Genomic DNA, 26,710 nt, shown 5'->3' with positions numbered 1-26,710 from the left:
ACAAGACTAAAAAACAAACCCCACACACACTCCCCCCCCAAAAAAAGGAGAAAAAAAACAAAACAAAACACTAAGATGTGCCAGATGTCTCCAGAGTGGAACCAGGGAGCAGCTTCAACAATTCCAATTAGTCTGTTACAGTCATCCACAAGCATGCCTTGCTTTTAAACAAAAAAAACAAAAAAAAAAAACAAAAAAAAAACCTTTTTTGTTTTGAAACAACAAAACAGAAACTAGTACTAATCACTTTTCTGACAACACACAATTACTCAAAGTTAACTAGTACTGGGAGGGGAAAGGGGGGCCATACCTATGGGCCTTGCGTGTGGGTAGGTGCAGGGCATTTGTCATTATTGCAAAAACGAATTTTAATTTTTAATCTTTAGTTTGATTTAAACATTGCTTTTAGTATGATGCCGACACCAGCTGTGCAGAAAGGGCTCTGGAGAGATGGTCATAGCAGCACACACCTGCGGCTCTTCTTCGGTTCTGGAGGCTCCAGGGCAGCCAATATTGCTTCGTCAAATACATTCTTGAGGCCTTTCTGTGTGAGTGCAGAACACGCCACATACTTGACAGCCTTCAGGTCACGGGCCAGCTTTTCAGCAGTCTCTGGAGGGATAGGCTTCTGTTTGTTCTTGGCAAGTTTCTCAATAGTGGAGGGGTCATCTCTGAGATCAATTTGAGTCCCAACAAGCAAGAAAGGAGTCTTTGGACAGTGGTGAGTTATCTCAGGCACCCACTTTTCTTTCACATTTTCAAATGAAGATGGAGAGAGCACTGAAAAACAGACTAGAAATAACATCTGTTTGTGGATAACTCAGCGGTCATAATCTGTCACCATCCTCTGGCCCTGCAGTATCAAAAAGCCCAAGAGTATATGGTTCTCCACCAGTCATAACTGTGACAGCATAGTTATCAAAAACAGTTGGTACATATTCCGATGGAAATTTGTTTGTTGTGTAGGATATCAGGAGACATGTTTTACCAACAGCACCATTGCCCACAACACCACACTTAATTGTCTGCATTGCTGAAATAGTTTTGTATCCACTTTAAATATTTCAAATCTGATGTTGACCTCAGCTTCTCCACCGGGGCGTATTGTATGTGTTCAAGTACTGAGAGGAGAAAATTTTGTACATTGCCAGCACAAAGAAATGATAAACCTTTGAGATAATGGATATGCCAGTTACCCAAATTCGATCGTTATGCATTGCATGCACGTATTGAAATGTCACCCTTTACCCCATAAATATGTGCAATTACGTGTCTTTAAAAGTGATAAGAAAAATTAGTTTTTTTGATGTTATTATTGACTTGTAGGAACCTTATATATTCTGAAAACAGGTCCTTTTTCAGATGTGTACTAGAAATATTTTCTTTCATTTTGTGACTTACCTTTCTATTTTCTTTAATGGAAACTTTTTAAAACTCTTAAAAAGCAAAGTTTTAAAAAAACCTACTTAAGGTCCAATTTGTTAATTTTTTTCTTACATGGTTTGCGATGCTTATTCTGCCTAGAATGTTCCTGAGATGTTTGTGGAGCTAAGTCCCTCGCTTCTTTCAATTCTTTACTCAGATATGTCCCCCCTATTTAATGTCAACTGTCCACCGTATTTAATGCCACCCTATTTAATACCACTGATACCTCCTCCCCCATCACTCTTGACATTCATTCTATTTTACCTTTTTCCAATAGAACTTATAAATTTCTAACATGCTTTATAACTTACATATTAATTATGTTTGTTGTTTATTGTCAGTCTTTGTTCCAGTAAAATGTCAACTCCTATAAGGACAGAGACCTGCGTTTTGTTCACTGATATACCCTAAGTTCTCATAAGTGTTTCTAGCACCTAGTATGTACTCAATAAATATTTGCTGGGTTGATGACTTCTAAGCTAATTAATGATTTCTAAGCTTTCCTTCAGCCTGAAGAGTTTTCTGATTTTAAGATTCTACTTAGATAATACTAATTGTCTCAGTGACTCTCACCAATCATTCACTTCTCCCACAAGGTGGCAGTCTTTACCTTAAACACAGGTTCTGATAGCCTTAAATTTGAGAATTAATAGCTTTTAACCTGCTTGTTTTCTTTGAGCCCAGACAGCCTGCTCTATGGGAATTGACAGCTGTAAAATTCAAAGGATGAATGTAATTACCCTGCAAGATCTGAGTGCTTTTAGGCAAGAGGATTTAGGGTGTGAGAGTTTTCCTGGAGAGGGACACATTATGAAGGTGATGTTTTTTAATTGACAGGGATTTTGAAGCATAGTTGCTCTTTGTGAGAATGGTACAGGTTTAGAGAGAGGTACCAGCATAGCACTATGACACCTGAAGTAGGCTGACAACAGACAAACTGGATGTAACCACTGAATAGATCTGTTTTCACCGCTTCCTGCCCTGTGCCCTCTTGCCTGACTCACTTTACCCCAGCACTGGGGAATAACTCTGCCCTATTCTGGTCTTGAACCTTTCGTACCATCTAGGGGAACGAGAACTCTTGGAGTCTCAGATCCTCATTTCTGTTAGAACCAATCCTATTCTGCGGGTAGGGCCATGATTGTAAATTTCCTGTGGGAGGCAGCATTGCTTTGCAAAAAGAACAAAGTTTGGCATGTAAGGCAGCTCTGCCACTTGGACAAGGTAATAAACTTCTCTAGCTTTAGTCTCTTTATTTCGAAAACAGGGGTGGTGCTAATACCCCGCCCATGGACTAGTGTGAGATTTAAATGTGGCAGGTGGTGAATGCTCTTTGGTGATCATGACTTTCCCTTTCTCCTGGTAGTGCTGCCTCCTCCCTCTGAGCACCTGGAGTCAATCCACCTTGGGTAGGTCAGAGAAGGTAGAAGGAAGTGGTAGGAGGTGAACTCGAGGGAATGATGCACAGGGGGATAGGGTGAGTGAGAGGTCTGGGATCTGTTGGCAGGAGCAGAATGGTAGGAAAGGGGAGAACATGATATTGACCTTGAATCTTGACATTTATGCCCAGCCTATGCTGTGTTGAGCCTCAGGTCACCGTTTGAGGAGGTGAGCAGAAAACTGCTAACAGATGAAGACTTGTCCAGTCTTCCAGGATAACTTTCATCAGTGGGTTAGTTGTCTTGTTCAGAAGGTGATCACGGAGCTTTGGCCAAGCATAAACACTGATTATGGCAGTCTGATTGTCATAATCCTTTTGATTCTTAAATATCCCATTCAAGATTGTTTGTTATTGTCAATGCCTCCGCAACCTAAGACCACCAGGAACACACTGTAATTGAAAAAGATGGGTTTATTGCTGTCTGCAAGAAGGGAGGACACTCAGCATAGGGACCCATGAGGGTGGGACAGGTTTTATCTGATGACATTAGAAGGACTTACTGAGGATTTGGGCTTGTTTTAGGAGATGTGGGGGAAAGGTTCAAGGAGGCTGGCTTTTCCTGGATGCTGCTAGGAAGTAGGGGGATGGTGGTAAGTCTGCGGTAGGATGTTTAAATAAATTTCCTCTACTGGGCTGCAAGAATGAGAAGGCTGAAGCTGTAATAAGTAAAGAAGCTGCAGTCACTCCTATCAGCTGTGATAAAAGGATGTTTGGCTGTTACTTTGTGGTTTGGATGCCGTTTTTGCTTGTGTTCACATCATGGCCTATCATGGTGACAGACCACGTACACAGTGGCCTTGTCTGATGCTAGTGTCCCACGGAGTTGATTATGCTCAGGTGGAGAACACTAACGCCCAGCTGTGGGGACCAGGCCAGCTCCTGAGTGTCGGGGGGTTGCACTGCTTTGTCATTACCAACATCTCCACTTACAATACAACCCGTGCATGTGAGGTCCCAGAAGGAAGGAGCTAAAACAGCTAGACTGGGATCACTTTACTCAATTTGAGGAGAGAGAGAGAACTCGAGGGAACCAGAGGAAGGCAGGTGAGCCGGTCTAATCTCCTTTTCTATTGGAGCTCTAGGCAGATAGACTGAAAATATTTGCTAAAACAAAGAGATCCATCTCTAGAATACCCTTAGCAGGATGTCCTTGATTAAAGGATTATTTCTGAAAACTAAATACAGAATCCATGAGGCATGATTCCCTGGAAGATCACGTAAACTGTACAATTCTCTCTGAAATAAATTGGAGACTTCATCCCTTAGATCCCTTTGACTGTGTGAGGAACCCCACGAAACCTCACTTAGTGGCCATATTCATTCTTCTGGGCCTGAACACGTGTCCCATGCAGGAAGGAAGGCAGGACCAGCGGGGCTTTGCAGGTCGTGCCATTCTCTCATTCTCTCCTTGCTTTGTTTAAGCCTCTTTATTCCCTGTCTCCCTGACGTTATTCATACTGTGATTCTGGGTATGTTCTGTGATTCTTGTGTGATTTGGTATCCAATTTTGCTTAAGGATGCAAGGAAGTGTTTGGGGAGAAAGCTGTATTGGAAGAGGTCTGTAGTCCTAGCCTCCCACTCCACTCCACATTTCACATCATTAGACTTCAGCACATGGGTCTGGGGCACCAACATTGTCTTACCTGGTTACACAGTATGGTCTTTATCTGGATGAGGGATGCGAAAGGATATATCATGGCCAAGAGACCTGGGAGAGGCACAGAAATAACAGGTGACCACCAAGGGTGCTTGGACCTGAGATGTTCCCATTTCCTAAGACCTTACCTCCAAGATTCTCCAACATTTGGTATAGTTGTCCAGGCAATTTAACAAGAAAATCAAAGTTTTGTCATGACCCCCTTTGTAATATATGCTTATCACAGAAAAATTGAGAATATAAGAAGGAGAATAGAAGATCACAAAACAACTCTATACTACTGTCCGGCGATAGCTATTCTTAAAACATGGATTGATCAGTGTGGGGTGATTTCTCCAAGTTTTTTTGTTTTGGACAGAAAATCATTGACGATGCCCTGGTTTTAAGGTATTAGGATGAAGGAATTATAGTTGAACAGTTCAAAATGATGTTATGAATTACTTTCAGATTTGTTTGCTTGATTGCATTAGCCTTGTCTGGGCTCTCTGGTAACTATTTGGTTCCATCATGGTGGCTGGGTCAGGTGGCTCTGGAAAAACAGCTATTTAAAAAAGCTTTTCTTTCTCTAAAAATATTGTAGAGGGCTCCTCTCTGTTCTTGGAAGCAGTGTTTGGGATGGCCTCTTGGGAGGCTGTCTGATGAAGTGTTTAAGGGTATGTGGTCTGGACTTGGACAGTACAAGATGCAAATTCTGGCTGGGATATTCTAGTTGTAGAGTGTTGGGCAAGTTATTTGGTCTTCTGAGTTTATAGGTAAACTGGAGATAATAGGTTTGTGTGAATGAGGACCCAATGAGATGCCTGTAAGACGCTTAGCCAGATGGCTACGTGAAGAAAGCACTTGGTAAATGTTAATCATTGTGGTTGTTATAATTGTTACAATGATTAGTCATTGCTGATTGTTGGCTAACTGGTTGTAAGAAATGGAAGTAAAGTAAGGCAGTAGCAGCGGAGGGAGGTGGTGGAGGGAATCAGGAGACACTTGTGGGTTCTGGTCTGCCTAAGTGCTGGGGAAAACTCAGTTGAATAACTGGTTGTCTAACATTTAACAGCTGTGTGACCTCGGGCTAGTCACATTTCCTTTGTAAACTTCCTTTTCCTCATTTGCGAAATGAAAGGGTTTCATTAGGTTACTTGTCATCACCCCTAGTTGACCATTAGAATCATCTGGGAGATCTCTTTAGAAATTCTTAGTTCTGGGGTCTTCCACTTTCCCCATTCTGACTTGGTGGGTCTGAAAGCAGGCACTGCATCTTTTCCAAAGCTCTTCAGGTGAACTTGAAGTGTGGCCAGGGATGAGAACCTCTGACTTTCAACAGCACTTCTGGTTTAGGAAGAAGTGAATCACAGGCACAGAATGAGCTCTCAGGAACGGCTGCTGAGCTAACAATTGCCACGACACTGTCTCCCCGTCCCAACTGCAGGTATTCCTAGACCTCTCCTGATGAAGGTTTCCAATTTTGGAACAGAAGAATCTTTGAAGAAAAATATTATTGAACTTCCAGAAATGACTCAGTCCTTCTCTGCTGCTTCTTTAGTCGGAAAGATCTGCCCCCATCCCTGTCTACTGCAGTCCCAATCCCTTTTTATTTCAACATATATATCTAAACCAACAACAAAAAATTGACTTGCACAACCAAGGTGAGGTGTTTGGCTTTAGGATAAAAGAAATAGCTTCATAAAACCTGCCCCCAGATTTCTCATTGGCTCTCCTCGTTTTCTCTTATTTGTAGGGCACACTGAAAGCTCGGATTCATAAGATGTAGAAAGGGCAAAGAGTTAAGTTACAAACTCTTCCGAGGTCTGTTTCAACTCTAATGCTCTATAGCTCTGCTCCATCTAAACAAGGAATTCTGTTAAATTTGTAACCTGGACTTTTCTTGAATGCTGAGGTAATGTTTCTTGAAGTAGGGTATATATACCCAAGAAGAATAAAAATAATTTTGGAGGTTTTTTAATTCTCTGTGGGATTCAATACAAGTTTTGGTGATTATATATGAACACACTCTTGAAAGCATCTGGTACATGTAGGTGCTCAGTGCACATGAATTTCTCTTTCCGGCCAGATCTTTTATAGCAGAAAATTATCTTATTCTTCCATCTTTGTCTGCAAAGATGCTGCTAAGGAAAGATGTAGAAGAGTTTTATGAGGGAGTTGGAGTATGGGAACAGAAAGTTCCCGAGAAGGCCACTGCATTAATTAATGGAATCAAAACAAGATCCCCTAAAGCGAAATTGATGCCAAATCTCTTTTCTCTAAACTATCCACAATGGTGCCCCATAAAGTTTGATTGACATTGAAATACAAAATGTAATAAGCTTTTTTTCCCTTAAATATATAATGTACAGAGAAAACCAGGTTAATAATGGTTTCCTGGCAGGGCTGTCAAAGGCGAGTGTGGATCAAGTAGAAATATGGTGCTCAGATATTGGAAAGAAACCACTGTTGAACTCTTCACATTTTCGTGTATAACCCAATGATTCTCGAACCTAAACTTGCATCAGAATTGCCTGGAGGGCTTATTAAAACATGATTGTTGGATGCCACCCTTGCATTAATTAATTACACCTGCAACTGTTCTATTTTTAAACGGTCACATTTTAAGGTACTGGACTGAGGACTTCATCATGTGAATTTCAAATGGGACATAATTCAACCCCTAACCCAATCCTAGTGAGTGGGTAAGTGGTATCTCTTGGTTTTGATTTCTACTTCCCTAGTGACTAATGATGTTGAGCATTTTTAAATGTGTTTATTAGCCATTTTTGTATCTCTTATAAAAAAGTGTATAAAATTATTGGCCTATTTGTTAATTGGGTTATCCATTTATTATTGAATTATAAGAGCTCTTTATTATTCTGGATGCAAGTCCTGAAACATAAATAATATTTGCAAATATTTTAATCCATTCTGTGAATTTTATTTTCACTTTCTTGATGGTGTCCTTTGAAGAACATAGGATTTTAATTTTGATAAAGTGTAGTTTATATATTTTTTCTTTTGTTGCTGTGCTTTTGATATCATATTTAAGAAATAATTACCTAATCTAAGGTTATGACAATTTCTTTATTCTATGTTTGCCTCTAAGAATTTTTAAATTTTACCTCTCATACTTAGGTCTTTCATTCATTTTGAGACAATTTTTGTATGTGGTGTAAAATAGGGGTCCTAATTTATTCTTTTGTATGTGGATATCTTGTTGTCCCTGTACCATTTGTTGAAAAGTGATTTTTTTCCCCCATTGAATGGCCTTGGCACTCTTGTCTAAAATTAATTGATGATAACTCTAAGACTTTATTTCTGGACTCTTTATTCCATTGATCTATATTTCTGTCATTGTTACTGAACAATGTGCTTGCTGCCTGACAGATAGAGAAGCCAATATTATGGAACTGGTTTTTGAGAAAAGCAAAACCTTTATCGTGAGGTTGGCTTGCAAGGAATTAGGAGGCAAAGTTCAAATCTGTCTCCCCATCTGGGATCTGGGACAAGTTTTACGGGTTAGGGAGGGTAAACTAGTATGCAGAAGCACTGGTGGGGCAGGTTTCGATTAGAAGGACTTTAAACAGGACCATTTATGGTAAGGTTTGGTAAGGGGTCTTAACACTGGACATGCTTGGGCTCAGGTTTCTTGCTTTTAAAAATGTTTGGGCCCTCAGGTTCCAGTCATGTCTTGACCATTTGCTTCTGTGGTGGGGAGGAGAGGAATTTTTCTTCTGGGTGTTATTCAAGGTTGACGTCTTCTTTTCTGCATTCTTCGGCTGCATGACTTACAACTTTTTGGCTTTGTGCCTGTAGAATAACTTGACATACTATTATCAACAGAGTAGGGCCAGTTAGAACTGGTCCTGTGATTACATCATTATGCCAGTACCAATTGTCTTGATTACGAGCATTGTAGTAAGTTTTGAAATCAGGAAGTATGTGTCTCTTCAGCTTTGGTCTTCTTTTTCAGGATTTTTGGCTCTTCTGTGTTCCTTACATTTCCATATGAATTTTAGGATAAACTGTCACTATCTGCAAAAGAGGGAACTGGGATTTTTATGCCTATTGCATCGAAGCTGTAAATCAGCTTAGAGAATACTGTCATCTTAACAATATTAAGTCTTCTGGCCGGGCGCAGTGGCTCACGCCTCTAATCCCAGCACTTTGGGAGGTCGAGGCGGGTAGATCACGAGGTCAGGAGTTCGAGACCAGCCTGGCTAACATGGTAAAACCCCGTTTCTACTAAAAAAAAAAAACAATAAAAAACTAGGCATGGTGGTGTGTGCCTGTAATCCCAGCTACTCAGGAGGCTGAGGCAGGAGAATTGTTTGAACCCGGGAGGCGGAGGTTGCAGTGAGCCAAGATTGCGCCATTGCACTCCAGCCTGGGCAACAGGGTGAGATTCCGTCTCAAAAACAAAAACCAAAAAACAAACAAAAAAATACTAAGTCTTAAGTCTTCTGATCCATGAATGTAGAATGTTTTTCCATTCTTTCAGGTCTTCTTTACTTTTTAACAGTGTTCTGGATTTTTCAGCATTCCCGTCCTACAGTTCTTTGTTATATTTACTCCTGAGAATATTAGTTGTTTTGCTGCTATTATGAATGGAATTTTTTAAATTTCAATTTTATATTTTTCATTGATAGTATATAGAAATGCAATTGACTTTTGTATACTGATTTTGTAACCTGAAACCTTGCTGAACATGTTCATTCGTTCTAACAGTTTCCTTTTTGTGGATTTCTTAGAATTTTCTATATACAGTATCATGTCATCCATTAAGGGGATAGGTTTACTTCTTCCTTTCTAATCTGGATGAGTTTAGTTTCTTTTTCTCACCTAAATTCCTTGGCTAGAACTCCAATACAATGTTGAATATAAGTAATGAAATCAGACATCTTTGGACTGTACTTGATCTTAAGGGGGAGCATCCAGTCTTTTGCCATTATGTATAATGTTAGCTGTGGGGTTTAATAGATGAATTTTATCAGGTTGAGGAAATTTCATTTTATTTGTAATTTCTCACTGTTTTTTTTTTTTCATCAGAAGAGTGTTGGATTTTGTCTAATATTTTTGTGTGTCTCTTTAGAGATGATCATATGGTTTTTGTCATTTATTCTACAAAATACAGCATATTAAATTGATTGATTTTTGAGTTATCTTTTTTTAAAGTTTACTTTAAGTTCTGGGATACATGTGCAGAACGTGCAGGTTTGTTACATAGGTATACATGTGCCACGGTGATTTGCTTAACCTATCAACCCATCATCTAGGTTTTAAGCCCCACATGCATTAGGTATTTGTCCTAATGCTCTCCCTCCCATTGCCCCCAACCCCCAAATAGGTCCCAGTGTGTGTTGTTCCCCTCCCTGTGTCCATGTGTTCTCACTGTTCAACTCCAACTTATGAGTGAGAACATGCAGTGTTTGGTTTTCTGTTCCTGTGTTTTTTAGCTGAGAATGATGGCTTCCAGCTTCATCCATGTCCCTGCAAAGGACATAAACTCATTCTTTTTTATGTATTCCATGGTGTATGTGTGCCACATTTTCTTTATTCAGTCTATCATTTATGGGCATTTGGGTTGGCTCTAAGTCTTGTAAATAGTGCTTCAATAAACATACGTGTGGATGTGTCTTTATAGTAGAATGATTTATACTCCTTTGGGTATATACCCAATAATGGGATTGCTGGGTCAAATGGTATTTCTGGTTCTAGATCCTTGAGGAATTGCCACACTGTCTTCCACAGTGGTTGAACTAATTCACACTCCCACCAAGAGTGTAAAAGCATTCCTATTTCTCCATAGCCTCATCAGCATTGGTTTTTTCCTGAGTTTTTAATGATCATCATTCTAACTGGCATGAGATGGTATCCATTGTGGTTTTGATTTGCATTTCTCTAATGACCAGTGATGATAAGGTTTTTTTCATATGTTTGTTGGCTGCATAAATGTCTTCTTTTGAGAAGCATCTGTTAACAACCTTTGCCCACTTTTTGATGGGGTTATTTTTTTCTTGTAAATTTGTTTAAGTTCCTTGTAGATTCTGAATATTAGACCTTTGTCAGATGGATAGATTGCAAAATTTTTCTCCCATTCTGTCAGTTGCTTGTTCACTCTGATGATAGTTTCTTTTGGTGTGCAGAAGCTCTTTAGTTTAATTAGATCCCATTTGTCAATTTTGGCTTTTGTGGCAATTGCTTTTGGTGTTTTAGTCATGAAGTCTTTGCCCATGCCTATGTCCTGAATGGTATTGCATAGGTTTTCTTCTAGGGTTTTTATGGTTTTAGGTTTTACATTTAAGTCTTTAATCCATCTTGAGTTAATTTTTGTATAAGGTGTAAGGAAGGGGTCCAGTTTTTGCTTTCTGTTTATGGCTAGCCAGTTTTCCTGGCACCATTAATTAAATAGGAAATCCTTTCCCCGTTGCTTGTTTTTGTCAGGTTTGCTGAAGATCAGATGGTTATAGATGTGTGGTATTATTTCTGAGGTCTCTGTTCTGTTTTTTTTTTCTTTGAGACGAGATCTTGCTGTGTCACCCAGGCTGGAGTGCAGTGGCATGATCTCGGCTCACTGCAACCTCTGCCTCCCTGGTTCAAGCAATTCTCCTGCCTCAGCTTCCTGAGTAGCTGGGATTACAGGCACGCACCACCACGCCTGGCTAATTTTTGTATTTTTAGTAGAGATGGGGTTTCACCATGTTGGTCAGGCTGGTCTTGAACTCCTTACCTGTGATCTGCCCGCCTTGGCCTCCCAAAGTGCTGGGATTACAGGCATGAGCCACTGTGCATGTCCAAGGCCTCCATTCTGTTCCATTGGTCTATATATCTGTTTTGGTACTGGTACCATGCTGTTTTGATTACTGTAGTCTTGTAGTACACTTTGTAGTCAGGTAATGTGATGCCTCTGGCTTTGTTCTTTTTGCTTAGAATTGTCTTGGCTATATGGACTCTTTTTTGGTTCCATAGGAAATTTAAAGTAGTTTTTTTCTAATTCTATGAAGAAAGTCAATGGTAGCTTGATGGGAATGGCATTGAATCTATAAATTACTTTGGGCAGTATGGCCATTTTCACGATATTTATTCTTCCTATCCATGAGCATGGATTTTTTTTTCTATTTGTTTGTTTCCTTTCTTATTTCCGTAAGAGGTTTGTAGTTCTCCTTGAAAAGGTCCTTTATGTCTCTTATAAGTTATATTCCTAGGTATTTTATTCTCTTTGTAGCAATTCTGAATGGGTGTTCACTCATAATTTGGCTCTCTGCTTGTCTATTTTTGGTGTATAGGAATGCTTGTGATTTTTGCACACTGATTTTATATCCTGAGACTTTGCTGAAGTTGCTTCTCAGCTTAAGGAGGTTTTGTACTGAGATGATGGGGTTTCCTAAATATACAATCATGTTGTCTGCACACAGAGACAATTTGACTTTCTCTCTTCCTATATGAGTACCCTGTATTTATTTATTTTGTCTGATTGCTCTGGCCAGAACTTCAATATTATGTTGAATAGGAGTGGTGAGAGAGGGCATCCTTGTCTTACACCACTTTTCAATGGGAATGCTTCCAGCTTTTGCCCATTTAGTATGATATGGGCTATGGGTTTGTCAGAAATAGCTCTTATTATTTTGAGATATGTTCCATCGATACCTAGTTTATGGAGAGTTTTTAGCCTGAAGGGATGTTGAATTTTATTGAAGGACTTTTCTGCATCTATTGAGATAATCATGTGGTTTTTGTCATTGGTTCTGTTTATGTGATGGATTATGTTTATTGATTTGTGTATGTTGAACCAGACTTGCATACCAGAGATGAAGCCTACTTGATCATGGTAGATAAGCTTTTTGATGTGCTGCTGGATTCAGTTTGTCAGTATTTTAGTGAGGATTTTTGCATTGATGTTCATCAGGGATATTGGACTGAAATTTTCTTTTTTGTTGTGTCTCTGCCAGGTTTCAGTATCAGGATGATACTGGCCTCATAAAATGACTTATGGAGGAGTCCCTGTTTTTCTATTATTTGGAATAGTGTCAGAAGGAATGGTATCAGCTTCTCTTTGTACCCCTGGTAGACCACATGTGAGATGAGATGATAGGTATGGACTACCTGGCATATGATAGATGCTTCCTAAATGAGATTCTAAAAAATAATTATGCTCCAAAAATATTTTTTAAATAGAATAATTTATGTTTTATTTTCTGTGTTTTATCTCACAGACATGTAGACTGCCAAAGTGTATGGGATGCATTCAAGGGTGCATTTATTTCAAAATATCCTTGCAACATTACAGAAGAAGACTATCAGCCACTAGTGAAGTTGGGAACTCAGACCGTACCTTGCAACAAGGTAATTGGGGGTATGCCATTGATTTTAAAACTGGGGATAAAAGCCAGTGGTAAAAATTCATGGGTCCAAATTTTGATTAGAATGAAGGAAGAGGAAAAATCCATACATTATAGTGTGAGTGTGGTTGGTAGGAATGGAATTTGCAGGCCATTGAGGGGCCATGATATAATCAAGATTTAGTACTTCTGGAGAAGGGAGATAAGAGATAAATGGGGATAAGATAAATGGGGATACAGAAATAGGAAAGGGGCTTTGGCCAAAAACTAGGCAGAAAAAACCTAACACCAAACCCAACTCAAACAAACAAATTAACACAACCTATATAATAACAAAACTTTCCCCTGACTTAATGATAGTAGTAGTAGTAATAATAACAATGCCAAATTACACTTGCAGAGTGCTTTTTTTCTTTTTCTTGCTTACAAAAGACTCTCCTAATCCTTATCTTCTTAGGCCTTCATAGCCATTCTGTGGAATGGGCAGGTCAGGTGTCAGCATCCCCATTTTACCAGTGAGAAAACTGAGGCTTGGTGTGTTTAGGTGACCAGTGTTGCCCAAGTGTGGCAGGCTTGAAAGTGACCAGTTTAAATGTAAGTAGTATGAGACTTGGAGCCACAGAGGCCTGGATTCTAATACATTGGTTATATTGGAAAAGGTCTATCAGAGTGCACCTTTTCTATAGTCGATGTTTAAGGCAAAATTCCGCATGCCTAAAATTTTCTTTGTGAAGCCCTTAAAACCACCCAGAAATTTCAGCCTCTCATTCCATTGTTAGTGAGCTGGAGTCATTGTGAAACTTCTCCATTCACCAGGCATGATGCCCTATGCAGAAAAGGTGTTTGGCAAATAATAACCCAGGCTGACATTTGTCAAATAAGTGACTATGCGATGGATAGTATGCTAAGCAATTTACTTGCATTTATCTCAGTTAATTTCCCTAGCACCCCAGTAGTTTATTTCAGTCATTATCGTTACCATTTTACAGGTGTAGAAAGTGGGGCTTAGTGATGTTTTGGTTGCTCAAGGTGAAACATGTGATAAGTGATGATGATGCTGGGCTTCAATGAGGACTGGGGTTTTCGGTCCCATGCTTTAAACCAGTATCCTTCACTGACTCCCATTAAGAATGAATAGGGGGAGGAGCCAAGATGGCTGAATAGGAACAGCTCCAGTCTGCAGCTCCCAGTGAGACTGATGCAGAAGGTGGGTGATTTCTGCATTTCCATCTGAGATCAGGAGGTTTCCTCATGTGTCTACACCACCAGGGCCCTGGATTTCAGGCACAAAACTGAGCTGCTGTTTGGGCAGACACCAAGCTAGGTGCAGGAGTGTTTTTCCTACCTCAGTGGTGCCTGGAACCCCAGTGGTGCCTGGAACCCCAGTGGGACAGCACTGTTTACTCCCCTGGAAAGGAGTCTGAAGCCAGGGATCCAAGTGGTCTCGCTCAGCAGGTCTCACTCCTACAGAGCCCAGCAAGCTAAGAACCACTGGCTTGAAATTCTTGCTGCTGGCACAGCAGTCTGAAGTTGACCTGGGATGATGGAGCTGGGTGGGGGAGCAGCATCCACCATTACTGAGGCTTTAATAGGCGGTTTTCCCCTGATAGTGCTAAGGAGGCTGGGAAGTCTGGACTGGGTGTGGCAACGTGGCTGTGGCCAGACTGCTTCTCTAGATTCCTCCTCACTGGGCAGGGCATCTCTGAAGGAAAGGTAACAACCCCAGTCAGGGGCTTGCAGACAAAACCTCCATCTCCCTGGGACAGAGCACCTGGCAGAAGGGGCGGCTGTGGGCGCATCTTCAGTGGATTTAATCATTCCTGCCTGCCGACTCTGAAGACAGCAGCTGATCCTGACAAAAGGGATTCTCCTAGCACAGCACACCAACTCTGCTAAAGGACACATTGCCTCCTCAAGTCAATCCCTGACCCCTGTGTCTCCTTACTGGGGGAGACTGCCCAACAGGGGTTGACAGACACATCATACAGGAGAGCTCCGGCTGGCATCAGGCCGGTACCCCTCTGGAATGAAGCTTTTAGAAGAAGGAGCAGGCTGTCATCTTTGCTGTTCTGTAGCCTCCACTGGTGATACTTTCAGGTGTGGGAGGAACCCAGGTGAATAGGGTCTGGAGTGGAACCCCTGCACACTGCAGCAGCCCTATGGAAGAAAGGGTCTGACTGCTAAAAGAAAAAACAGAAAGCAACAACATCAATGAAAAAGACCCCACAAAAACCCACCCAAAGGTCAGTAGCCTCAAAGATCAAAGGTAGATAAATACATGAAGATGAGAAAGAATCAGTACAAAAATGCTGAAAACTCAAAAAACCATTGTGCCTCTTCTCCTCCAGATGATTTTAACACATCTCCAACAAGGGCATAGAACTCGGCTGAAACCCATAAAAAAGAATGAGTTCATGTCCTTTGCAGGGACATGGATGAAGCTGGAAACCATCATTCTCAGCAAACTATCACAAGATCAGAAAACCAAAGACCACATGTTCTCACTCATAAGTGGGAGTTGAACAATGAGAACACATGGATACAGGGAGGGGAACATCACACAACAGGGCATGTTGGAGAGGGGAACTAGGTGAGGGATAACATTAGGGAGAAATACCTAATGTAGATGATGGGTTGATGGGTGCAGCAAACCACCATGACATATGTATACCTATGTAATAAAACTGCACATTCTGCACATGTAACCCAGAACTTAAAGTATAAAAAAACTAAAGATACTAGCTACATTTACCCAATGTTAAAAAAAAAAGACCTGGGCTGAGGCTGAGATGGATGAATTGACAGAAGTAGACTTCAGAAGATGCGTAATAATGAAATTCACTGAGCTAAAGGTGTATGTTCATACCCATTGCAAAGAAGCTAAGAACCATGATAAAACACAGGAGCTGTTAAAGAGAATAACCAGTTTAGAGAGGAACATAAATGACCCGATGGAGCTGAAAAAGTTCCAACATGGGAACTTCACGATGCAAACACAACTATCAATAACTGAATAGATCAAACGGAAGAAAGGATATCAGAGCTTGAAGACTATCTTGCTGAAATAAGACAGGCAGACAAGATTAGACAAAAAAGAATGAAAAGGAATGAACGAAACCTCTGAGAACTATGGGATTATGTAAAAAGAACCTATGACTGATTGGGGGTACCTGAAAGAGACAGGAAGAACGGAACCAAGTTGGAAAAAACCCTTCAGGACATCATCCAGGAGAACTTCTTCAACCTAGCAAGACAGGCCAACATTCAAATTCAGGAAATCCAGAGGACCCCAGTAAGATACTCCATGAGAAGATCAACCCCAAGACACATAATCATCAGATTCTGCAGGTCACCTATATAGGGAAGCCCATTAGACAAACAGCAGACCTCTCAGCAGAAACCCTACAAACCAGAAGAGACTGGGGGCCAAAATTCAACATTCTTAAAGAAAATAATTTCCAACCTTGAATTTCGTATCTAACCAAACTAAGCTTCATAAATGAAGGAGAAATAAAATCTTTTTCAGACAAGCAAAAGGTAAGGGAATTCATCACCACCAGTCCTGCCTTGCAAGAGCTCCTGAAGGAAGCACTAAATATGGAAAGGAAAAACCATTATCATCCACTACAGAAACACACCGAAGTACACAGACCAATGACACTATGAAGCAACTACATAAACAAGTCTTCAAAATAACCAGCTAGCATCATGATAACTGGATCAAATTCACACGTAACAAAATTAGCCTTAAGTGTAAATGGGCTAAATGTCCCAATTAAAAGACATAGAATGACAAGCTGGATAGTCAAGATCAATTGGTGTGCTGTATACAAGAGACCCATCTCACATGCAAAGACACACATAGACTCAAAATAAAGGGATGGAGGAATATTTACAAAGCAAATGGAAAATGGAAAAAGCAGGGGTTGCAATCCTAGTTTATGACAAAACAGACTTTAAACCAACAAAAATCAAAAAATAAAAAACGGTATTACATAATGATAAAGGGGTGAATTCAACAAGGAGAGAGAATAATCTTAAACATGTATGCACCCAATATAGGAACACTGAGATTCATAAAACAAGTTCTTAGAGACCTACAAAGAGACTTAGATACCCACACAATAATAGTGGGAGAATTTAACACCCCACTGTCAATATTAGACAGATCATCAAGACAGAAAATTAACAAAGATATTCACGACCTGAGCTCAGCTCAGGATCAAGTGGACCTGATAGATAATCTACCAAACTCTCCATGACAAAGCAACAGAATATACATTACTCTTGGTGCCACATGGCATCTACTCTAAAATTGATCACACAATTGGAAGTAAATTACTTCTCAGCAAATGCAGAAGAACTAAAATCGTAACAGTCTCACAGACCACAGCACAATCAAATTAGAACTCAAGATTAAGAAACTCACTGAAAACCAATTACATGGAAATTGAACAACCTGCTCCTGAATGACTCCTGGGTAAATAATAAAATTAAGCCAGAAATTAACAAGTTCTTTGAAATTAATATGAAAAAGACCATGTATCAGAATCTCTGGGATGCAATAAAAGTAGTGTTAAGAGAGAAATTTATAGCACTAAATGCCCACATCAAAAAGCTAGGAAGATATCAAATCGACATCCTAACGTCACAACTAAAAGAGCTAGAGAACCAAGAGAAAACAAATCCCAAAGCTAGCAGAAGACAAGAAATAACCAAGCTCAGAGCAGAATTGAAGGAGATAGAGACACAAAAATCCCTTCAAAAAATAAATGAATGCAGGAGGTGGTTTTTTGAAAAAAAAAAAATTAATAAAATGGATAGATGACTAGCTAGACTAATAAAAAAGAAAAGAGAGAAGAATCAGATGGATACAATAAAATGATAAAGGGGATATCACCACTGATCCCACAGAAATACAAACAACCATCAGATAATAATATAAATACCTCTATGCAAATAAACTAGAAAATCTAGAAGAAATGAATAGATTTCTGGATACATACACCCTCCCAAGACTGAACCAGGAAGAAGTTGAGTCCCTAAATACACCAATAACAAATTCTACAGTTGAGGCAGTAATAAATACCAACCAGAAAAAAAAAAAGCTCAGGACCAGACAGATTTACACCTGAATTCTACCAGAGTTACAAAGAAGAGCTAATACCCTTTCTTCTGAAACTATTCCAAATAATTGAAAAGGAAGGACCCCTCCCTAACTCATTTTATGAGACTAGCATCATCCTGATACCAAAACCTGGCAGAGATAAAACAAGAAAAGAAAATTTCAGGCCAATATCCTGAAGAACATCGATGTGAAAATTCTCAATAAAATACTGGCAAACTCATGATCCTATAACTGGAAAACATGTCATCTGCAAACAAAGACAATTTTATTTCCTTTCTTCCTATTTGAATAGACTTTATTTCTTTCTCTTGCCCGATTGCCCCAGTCAGAACATCCAATACTATGTTGAATAGGAGTGGTGAGAGAGGGCATCCTTGTCTTGTGCCAGTTTTCAGCCCCAAAGCTTTTTAAGCTGATAAGCAACTTCGGCAAAGTCTCAGGATACAAAATCAATGTGCAAAAATCACAAGCATTCCTATCCACCAACACACAGGCAGAGAGCCAAATCATGAATGAACTCCCATTCACAAAGGGAATAAAATACCTAGGAATACAGCTAACAAGGGAAGTGAAGGACCTCTTCGTGGACAACTGCAATCCACTGCTCAAGGAAATCAGATAGGACACAAACAAATGGAAAAACATTCCATCCTCATGGATAGGAAGCATCAATATTGTGAAAATGGCCATACTGCCCAAAGTAATTTATAGATTCAATGCTATTCCCTTTAAACTACGATTGACATTCTTCACAGAATTAGAAGAAACTATTTTAAAATTTATATGGAACCAAAAAAAGCTCATATAGCCAAGACAATCCTAAGCAAAAAGAATAAAGCTGGAGGCATCATACTACGCAACATCAAACTGTACTACAAGGCTACAGACACCAAAATAGCATGGTACTGGTACAAAAATAAACACGTAGACCAATAGAACAGAGTAGAGATCTCGGAAATAAAACTGCACATATACAGCTGTCTGATCTTTGACAAACCTGATGAAAGCAAGCAATGGGGAAAGTATTCCCTATTTAATAACTGGTGCTTGAGAACTATTTAGCCATATGCAGACAATTGAGACTGGACCCCTTCCTTGCAACTCATAAAAAAATTAAGATGAATTAGAGACTTAAATGTATAACCCAAAACTGTAAAAACCTTAGAAGAAAATCTACGCAATACTATTCAGGACATAGGCACAGGCAAAGATTTCATTATGAAATTGCCAAATGCAATTGTAACAAAAGCAAAAATTGACAAATGAGATCTAATTAAAGTGCTTCTGCACAGCAAAATAAACTATCATCAGAGTGAAAAGAAAACCTACAGAATGGGAGAAGAGTTTTGTGATCTATCCATCTGACAAAAGTCTAACATCCAGAATTTACAAAGAACTTAAACAAATTTACAAGAAAAAAATAAACAGCACCATCAAAAAGGCAAAGGACGTGAACAGACTCAAAAGAAGACATTCATGTGGCCAACAACATATGAAAAAAGCTCAATATCACTAGTCATTAGAGAAATGCAAATCAAAACCACGATATCATGCCAGTCAGAATGGCATTATTGAAAAGTCAAGAAACAACAGATGCTGGTGAGATTGTGGACAGATAAAAATGCTTTTACATTGTTGGTGGGAATGTAAATTAGTTCAACCATTGTGGAAGACAGTGTGGCAATTCCTCAAAGATCTAGAACCAGAAATACCATTTGACCCAGTAATCCCATTACTGGGTATATACCCAAAGGAATAAAAATCATTCTGTTATAAAGATACATGCACGCATATGTTCATTGCAATGCCATTCACACAATAGCAAAGATGTGGAATCAACCCAAATACCCATCAATGATAGGCTGGATAAAGAAAATGTGGTACGTATACACCATGGAATATTATGCAGCCATAAAAAGGAATAAAATCATGTCCTTTGTAGGGACATGGATGGAGCCAGAAGCCATATCTTCAGCAAACTAACACAGGAACATGCAAGCACCACATGTTCTCACTTATAAGTGGGAGCTGAACAATGAGAACACATGGACACTGGGAGGGGAAAAACACACACTGCAGCTTGTTGGGGTTGGGGTGAGGGGAGTGAGAACATTAGGAAAAATAACTAATGCATACTGGGCTTAATACCTAGGTGATGGGTTAATAGGTGCAGCAAACCCATGGCACATATTTACCTATGTAACAAACCTGTACCTCCTGCATGTGTACCCTGGAACTTATAAAAATAAAAATAAAAAAATAGATTCATAAAACAGAATATAATTCTGAACTTTGACTCTCTGTACCTTTAAGAGGAACCCTTAAATACAAAAAATCTATTGTATTTTTTTTTTTTTTGGTAGGGGTAGGGAATATTTAGGGAATTTGGAAGGGGTTATATAGTTCTTTAAGAATCAAAGAGCACATCTTCTTGAAAACAGCATGTAGACAAAGTTTTTTTGGAGATAAGCTTAGGAATATTGTAACTCTCTAATGCCACCTCCAGATGTGATCCCATGTTGATTATAAGATTTTGATCAGTGACTTTCAGACTTTTTTGACTGCAACCTAGAATAAAAATAAACATTTACATTATGACCTAGAACACACGCGCACACACACACACGCACACCCACACTCTCTCTCTCTCCCCTACACTCTCGTGCACTCAGAAATCGTTGATGCATACAACAATTCTTATTCATACTATGGGTGATTTACTTTGATATGCTCTGTTCTCTTTTCATTTACAAAACCATGGATTTATTTTGTTTTGTCATGCTAAGTTGATCTCAGTAATAGATTGTATTTATTCTTCCTTAGACTCTTCTTTGGAGCAGAATAAAAGATCTGGCCCATCAGTTCACACAGGTCCAGCGGGACATGTTCACCCTGGAGGACATGCTGCTAGGCTACCTTGCTGATGACCTCACATGGTGTGGAGAATTCAACACTTTCGGTGAGGCTCTGGGCCCTGTGGGATTGCCCAGGGATGTCTAGGGTGAACAGAGTGAGTTCTGCTGGGGGCCCTGAACGGTCAGTGTGGAGGACAGAGCCACAGGTACCCACCCTGATGCCATCTATACTTATCTTAGTCCGTTTGTGTTGCTATAAAGGAATACCTGAGGCTGGGTAATTTATAAAGAAAAGAGGTTTATTGGGCTCGCAGTTATGCAGGCTGTACAAGAAACAGGGCACCAGCATCTGCTTCTGGTGAGGGCCTAAGGCTGTTTCCATCATGGAGAAGGGGAAGGGGAGCTGGCATGTACAGAGATCACACGGTGAGGGAGGAAGGCAAAGAGACGTCAGGGGAGATGCCAGGCTCTTTATAATGACCAGCTCTCCTGGGAACTAGTCGAGTAAGAACTCACTCATTACTACAAAGAGAGCACCATGACATTCATGCGGGATCATCCCTATGACCCAAACACCTCCCACTAGTCCCCAGCTGCAACACTGAGGATCCAATTTCAACATAAGGTTTAGAGAGTTAAATATCCAAACTATAGCACTACCCTTAATGGCATCTCAGGCTGATGTAAAGTAGCATTCCCTGTTTTCTTGAAAAATTGACTTCAGAGTTTGGGATTGCCCATGCCCCCTAATTCCCTTCTTTTGAGTGCTCACATAGCCTGCTTCTGAATTCTTGGTATTTTGCTCTCTATAAGGTCATCATTCAGGTCCAAAGAATTCTAGAATGGGATGAGGTCTCAGTGGGACCTAGACCAAGGTTCTTGTTCTTCAGAATTATCACAATAGCCATGGACTGGACTCTTCCATCTCAGGCACTGGCTTTGCCATCATTTTTCAGATGTAGCCTTATCCTGCCCAGAAAGTCTCAATACCTCACCATGGGAAGGGATTTCCTACAACCAAAACCCTATTGCAGTTTTCACTTCTTTTTTTTTTTTTTCCTTTTTGTTTGTATGGTGGATATTTTTACTTTATATAGTTTTATTCTTATTTTTACTACTTTTCATTGTTTGTTTTTAAAAGCTTATCTTATTATAGCTTCTTCGTCCTAGGTTTGCATTATTTTCAATTACAAAAATAGACCATGATTATTTGAAAAAAAAAATACTTGCACATTACAGAAATGCATAAAAGAAAAAAGCAAATGTCACTCTGAATTTTCCCTTCCTGTCCTACCTCCACATCACTTCTCAAAGGGTAACTATTGTCAACAATTTGATATAGATCCTTCCAGACTTTTCCCTATGCTAATGTAAGCATGTATGTTTAAAATGTACACATACTGTTGTGCAACTTGCTTTATTCACTTAAAATTAGTAGGTATAAAGATAGCTATACTTTTTAAAAAGGCTTTATGGTTAAGAATCCTATTAATGGATATTAAGTTGCTTTAGCTTTGGTTGCTATTGTATCACTGTTGTAAGAAACACTTTTGTGTACACACACACACACACACATACTTGAATGATAAATTTTTATAAATGAAACTTCAATGTTAAAGGATAAATTGTAATAGAAACTGATAATGTGTAATTTAAAAGATGGTAACTATACCTTCATCAAGAGTATATATGAGGCCAGGTACAGTGGCTCATACCTGCAATCTCAGTACTTTGGGAGGTGGAGGAGGGAGGATCACTTGAGCCCAGGAGTTTAAGACTGGCCTGGGCAACATAGTAAGACCCCATCTCTATTTTATACTAAAAAAAGAAAAATAAAGAATGTATATGAGATAGTTTATTTACCTATATGCCCACTAACACCAGATGTTGTTACTTTAAATTTTTTTGGCTCATTTGAGAAAAAAATAATACCTCAATTTAGTTTGAACTTCTTTGATGGTGAGGCTACTATATATACATAAATGGTAGATTTTCTGTTTCTTCAGTGAGCTGGCAGTTCATATATTTCGACCATCTGTACTGGGATATCTATTATTTTCTAATTAGTAGAAGTTCTTTATAAATTAATAAGAGCTACTATGTATTAAGTACTTAAAAAGAGCCAGTGTTCCATGTGCTATGTATGTAGTCACTCATTTAATCCTCCACGGCCCCACGAGCTCATATGGTGATCCCATTTTAGAGATAGGAAGTCTGAGACATGGAGTTAAGTAACTTGCCAGCCAGTAAGTGGCAAAGCACGAAGCAAACTCAGACTAACTTGAGAAACGTTGCTCTTAACTGCCACGTTTTTCTGCCCACTTTCTGGCTCAAGGTGGAAATCTGTTTTTCTTACTCTGGACTTTACATAGTGTTTATGGTCTGTCTTTTGCCACCCAGAAATGCAGAAAACCCCCCCACCCAGGGAAAGGGAGACTCCCTTTCCTGGTCTGCGCAGTAGCAGGTGTTTTCCTTGGCACTGACGCTACTGCTAGACCACGGTCTGCTTGGCAACGGGTGTCTTCCCAGATGCTGGCGTTACCGCTAGACCAAGGAGCCTTCTAGTGGCCCTGTCTGGGCGTGACAGAGGGCTCACACTCTTGTCTTCTGGTCACTTCTCACTATTGTCCCCTCAGCTCCTCTCTCTGTATGGCCGGTTTTTCCTAGGTTATGATTGTAGAGCGAGGATTATTATAATATTGGAACAAAGAATAGTTGCTGCACACTAATGATTAATGATATTCATATATAATCATATCTATGATCTGTATCTAGTATAACTATTCTTATTTTATGTATTTTATCATACTGGAACAGCTCGTGCCCTCGATCTCTTGCCTCAGCACCTGGGTGCTTGCTGCCCACATGGCTATTTTGAATTCTCTGTCTCACATAGCTCTGTTTCTTCAGGATTGATCTCTGATGTCTTATTTAATTCATTTGGTGAGGTCATGTATTCCTGGATAGTCTTGATACTTGTAGGTGTTTTTCTGTGTCTAGGCATTGTATTTATTGTAGTGTTTACAGCCTGGGCCTGTTTGTACTTGTCCTTGGAAAGACTTTCCAGATATTCTAAAGGACTTGGATGTTGTGATCTACGCTGTATCTGCTGTAGGGGGGGCCCTGCAAGCCTAGTAATACTGTGGGTCTTTCACACACTCATAGAGGTACCACCTTGATGGTCTTGGACAAAATCTGGAAGAATTCTCTGGATTACCAGGCAGAGATTCTTTTTCTAGTCCCTTTACTTTCTCCCAGAGTCCCTCTTTCTGTTCTGACCCACATAAAGCTGGTGACACACTCCACCACAACTAGGACTTTGCTGGGTAAGACTTGAAGCCAGTACAGCACTGGGTCTTGCCCAAGGCCTGCTGTAACCACTTCCTGACTGCCATCTATATTTGCTCAAGGCTCTGGGGCTCTACAATCAGTAGGTGAGAAAGCCAGCCAGACCCGTGTTCTTCTCTTCAGGGTTGGTCCAGAGGTACCATCCAGGAGCCAGGAACTAGAGTAAGAAACCTTAGAAGTCTACCTAGTATTGCACTGTACTGTGACTAAGCTGGCATTCAAACCACAAGACACAATCCTTCCCATACTGTCTTCCCCTTTTCTAAGGCAGAGGAGCCTCACCTCATGGCCACCACCACCACAGGCCCACAGGGAGTACTGCCAGTGTACTGCAAATATTCCAAGGCCCAAGGGCTCTTCAGTCAGCTTGTGGTTAATGCTGCCTGGCCTGGGACTCACCCTTCAAGGCAGTGGGCACCCCTCTGACCCAGGGCAGGCCCAGAAGTGCTATCCAAGAGCCACATCCTGGAATCATGTACCCCAAGTCCAGCTAGTGCTCTACCTCTCTGTGGCTGTACCTGAAGCCAGCAAGTCACAGAGTCTTACCCAAGGCCCATGACATACTAATTGGGTATCACTTCTGGTTTTTCAGGGCCCGAGGGCTCTTCAGTTAGCTGGCGATGAATCCCGCCGGGTCTGGCTGCTTCCCTTCAAGGCAGCAGGTTCTCTTCTGGCCTAGGGTGTGCCTAGAAATGTCATCTGGGAGCCAGGGCCTGGAAATGGGGCCTCATAATTCTGCCGTATCCTGCTGTGCCTGGAGCTGGTATCCAAGAATGCAAGACAAAGTCCTCCCCACTTGTCCATCTCCTCTTCTCAAGCAGAAGGAAGGGGCATCTTTTGGATGCATGAGCTGTCCAGCCTGGGGATAGGGGAGGGGCAATGCCAGCACTCCCTTGGCTACCCTGGCTGGTGTCTCAGTAGGTCACATGTACCCCTAGTCCACTGGCTTTGGGCCCAGTTCAGCATTATGACTAGCCTAGGAGTTGCAGTCGTTGTGGCCTAGGCTGCCTTTTAAGTTTACTTAGAGCCCCAGGGCACTTTAGTCTGCAGTAGTAAGGCTTGTGAAAACTCAAGTTTCTAATGCTGGGATTGATAATTCCTTTCTGGCTAGGGCTTATTTAAATGTTCCCTCCGGGGACAGGCATCAGTTGAGTTTGGTCTGGTATTGCTTTCTGCTATAACAGGGCAGCCCTGAGTTCAATGCCTCGGAATTGCTATGCTTTCCCTCTCCCTGGCACACAGAATCACTCTCCACACCGAGCAGCCACTGCTTGGAGGGTGGGAGAGGGGTGGCATTGGTGATTTAAGACTGTTCTTCCTACCTCTTCAGTGCCTCTTTCAGTGATAGGAAGTTAAAACCAGGTACTATATGTGCCCCTCTGATTCTTGGTTCTTATGAAGGTGCTTTTCTTGTGTAGATAGTTGTTAAATTGATGTCTTGTGAAGGGGATGTTTGGTGGAGCCTTCTATTACTCCATCTTGTTCCACTCTCAAGTCTGAGTTCCTTATATATTTTGGATATTAACCCCTCATCAGATGTATGGTTTGCAAATATTTTCTCTCAATTCATAATCCCAAGTTTGTCTCTTTATGCTGTTAATTATTTCCTTTGCTATACAGAAGCAATTTAGTTTGATGTAATCCCATTTATTAATTTTTGCTTGTGTTGCCTGCACTTTAGGGGTTAAATCCAAAAATATCATAGCCCAGACCAATTTTCTGTAGTTTTTTTCCCTATGTTTTTGCTGTAGTTTAGATATTTGATCCTTTAAACTTCATGTTGAAATTTGATCCCCAATATTGGAGGTGAGACTGCTGGAGTCTTTAGTAGGGTTTTTAAGTATATAAAATTATGGCATCAATAAGCAGTGGCAATTTCACTTTTTTTTTTTTTTTTTTAGTTGGATGCCTTACCTTTCTCTCACCTAATTACTCTACAAGAACTTCCATTATTATGTTGAACAGTAGTGACAAGAATGGCATCCTTGTTCTAGATATTAGAGGAAAGGCTTTTAAATTTTCACCATTGAGTATAAGGTAGCTGTGGTCTTCTCATATATGACCTTTATTTTATTGAGGTACATTCCTTGTATACCTAATTTGGCGAGAGTTTTTATTATAAAATGATGTTGAATTTTTCAAATGCTTCTTCTGAATCTAATGAGATGATCACATGGTTTTTGTTCTCTAGTCCGTGAATGTGATATATTACGTTTATTAAAGTTTGTGTATGTGGAACCATCCTTGTATCCCACTGATAAATCCCATTTGATCATGGTGGATGATCCTTTGAGCATATTGTTGAATTCAGTTTGCTAGTATTTTGTTGAGTATCTTTGCATCTGTGTTCACCAAAGATCTTGACCTGTAATTTTCTTTTTTTGTAGGGTCCTTGTCTGGCTTTGCTATCAGGGTAATGCTAGCCTAATGAAAAGAGTTTGAAAATATTTTCTCCTCTTCAACTTTTTGGAAGAGTTTGAGAGTTTGAGGAGGATTGGAATTAGTTCTTTAAATGTTTGATATAATAGCACTCAA

At 40.1% G+C, this 26,710-nt stretch overlaps 1 protein-coding gene and 1 pseudogene across 3 annotated transcripts in view; one reads left to right on the top strand and one right to left on the bottom strand.

The window, feature by feature from the left end:
* CD38 (CD38 molecule) overlaps window positions 1-26,710 on the top strand; it is a 67,563-nt gene that overhangs the window by 27,046 nt on the left and 13,807 nt on the right. For all 3 annotated transcript variants that reach the window (XM_050791666.1, XM_050791665.1, XM_050791664.1), the window contains 2 exons: window positions 12,719-12,848; window positions 20,796-20,931. In XM_050791666.1, coding sequence (XP_050647623.1) covers window positions 12,719-12,848; window positions 20,796-20,931 — 266 coding nt within the window. The remainder of the gene's footprint in view (window positions 1-12,718; window positions 12,849-20,795; window positions 20,932-26,710) is intronic.
* Window positions 354-1,114, bottom strand: LOC126955276 (cell division control protein 42 homolog; annotated as a pseudogene).

This window comes from Macaca thibetana, chromosome 5, assembly GCF_024542745.1.
Source record: "Macaca thibetana thibetana isolate TM-01 chromosome 5, ASM2454274v1, whole genome shotgun sequence".
Classification (NCBI taxonomy): domain Eukaryota; kingdom Metazoa; phylum Chordata; class Mammalia; order Primates; family Cercopithecidae; genus Macaca; species Macaca thibetana.
This window is presented reverse-complemented; position numbering and strand designations above follow the sequence as displayed.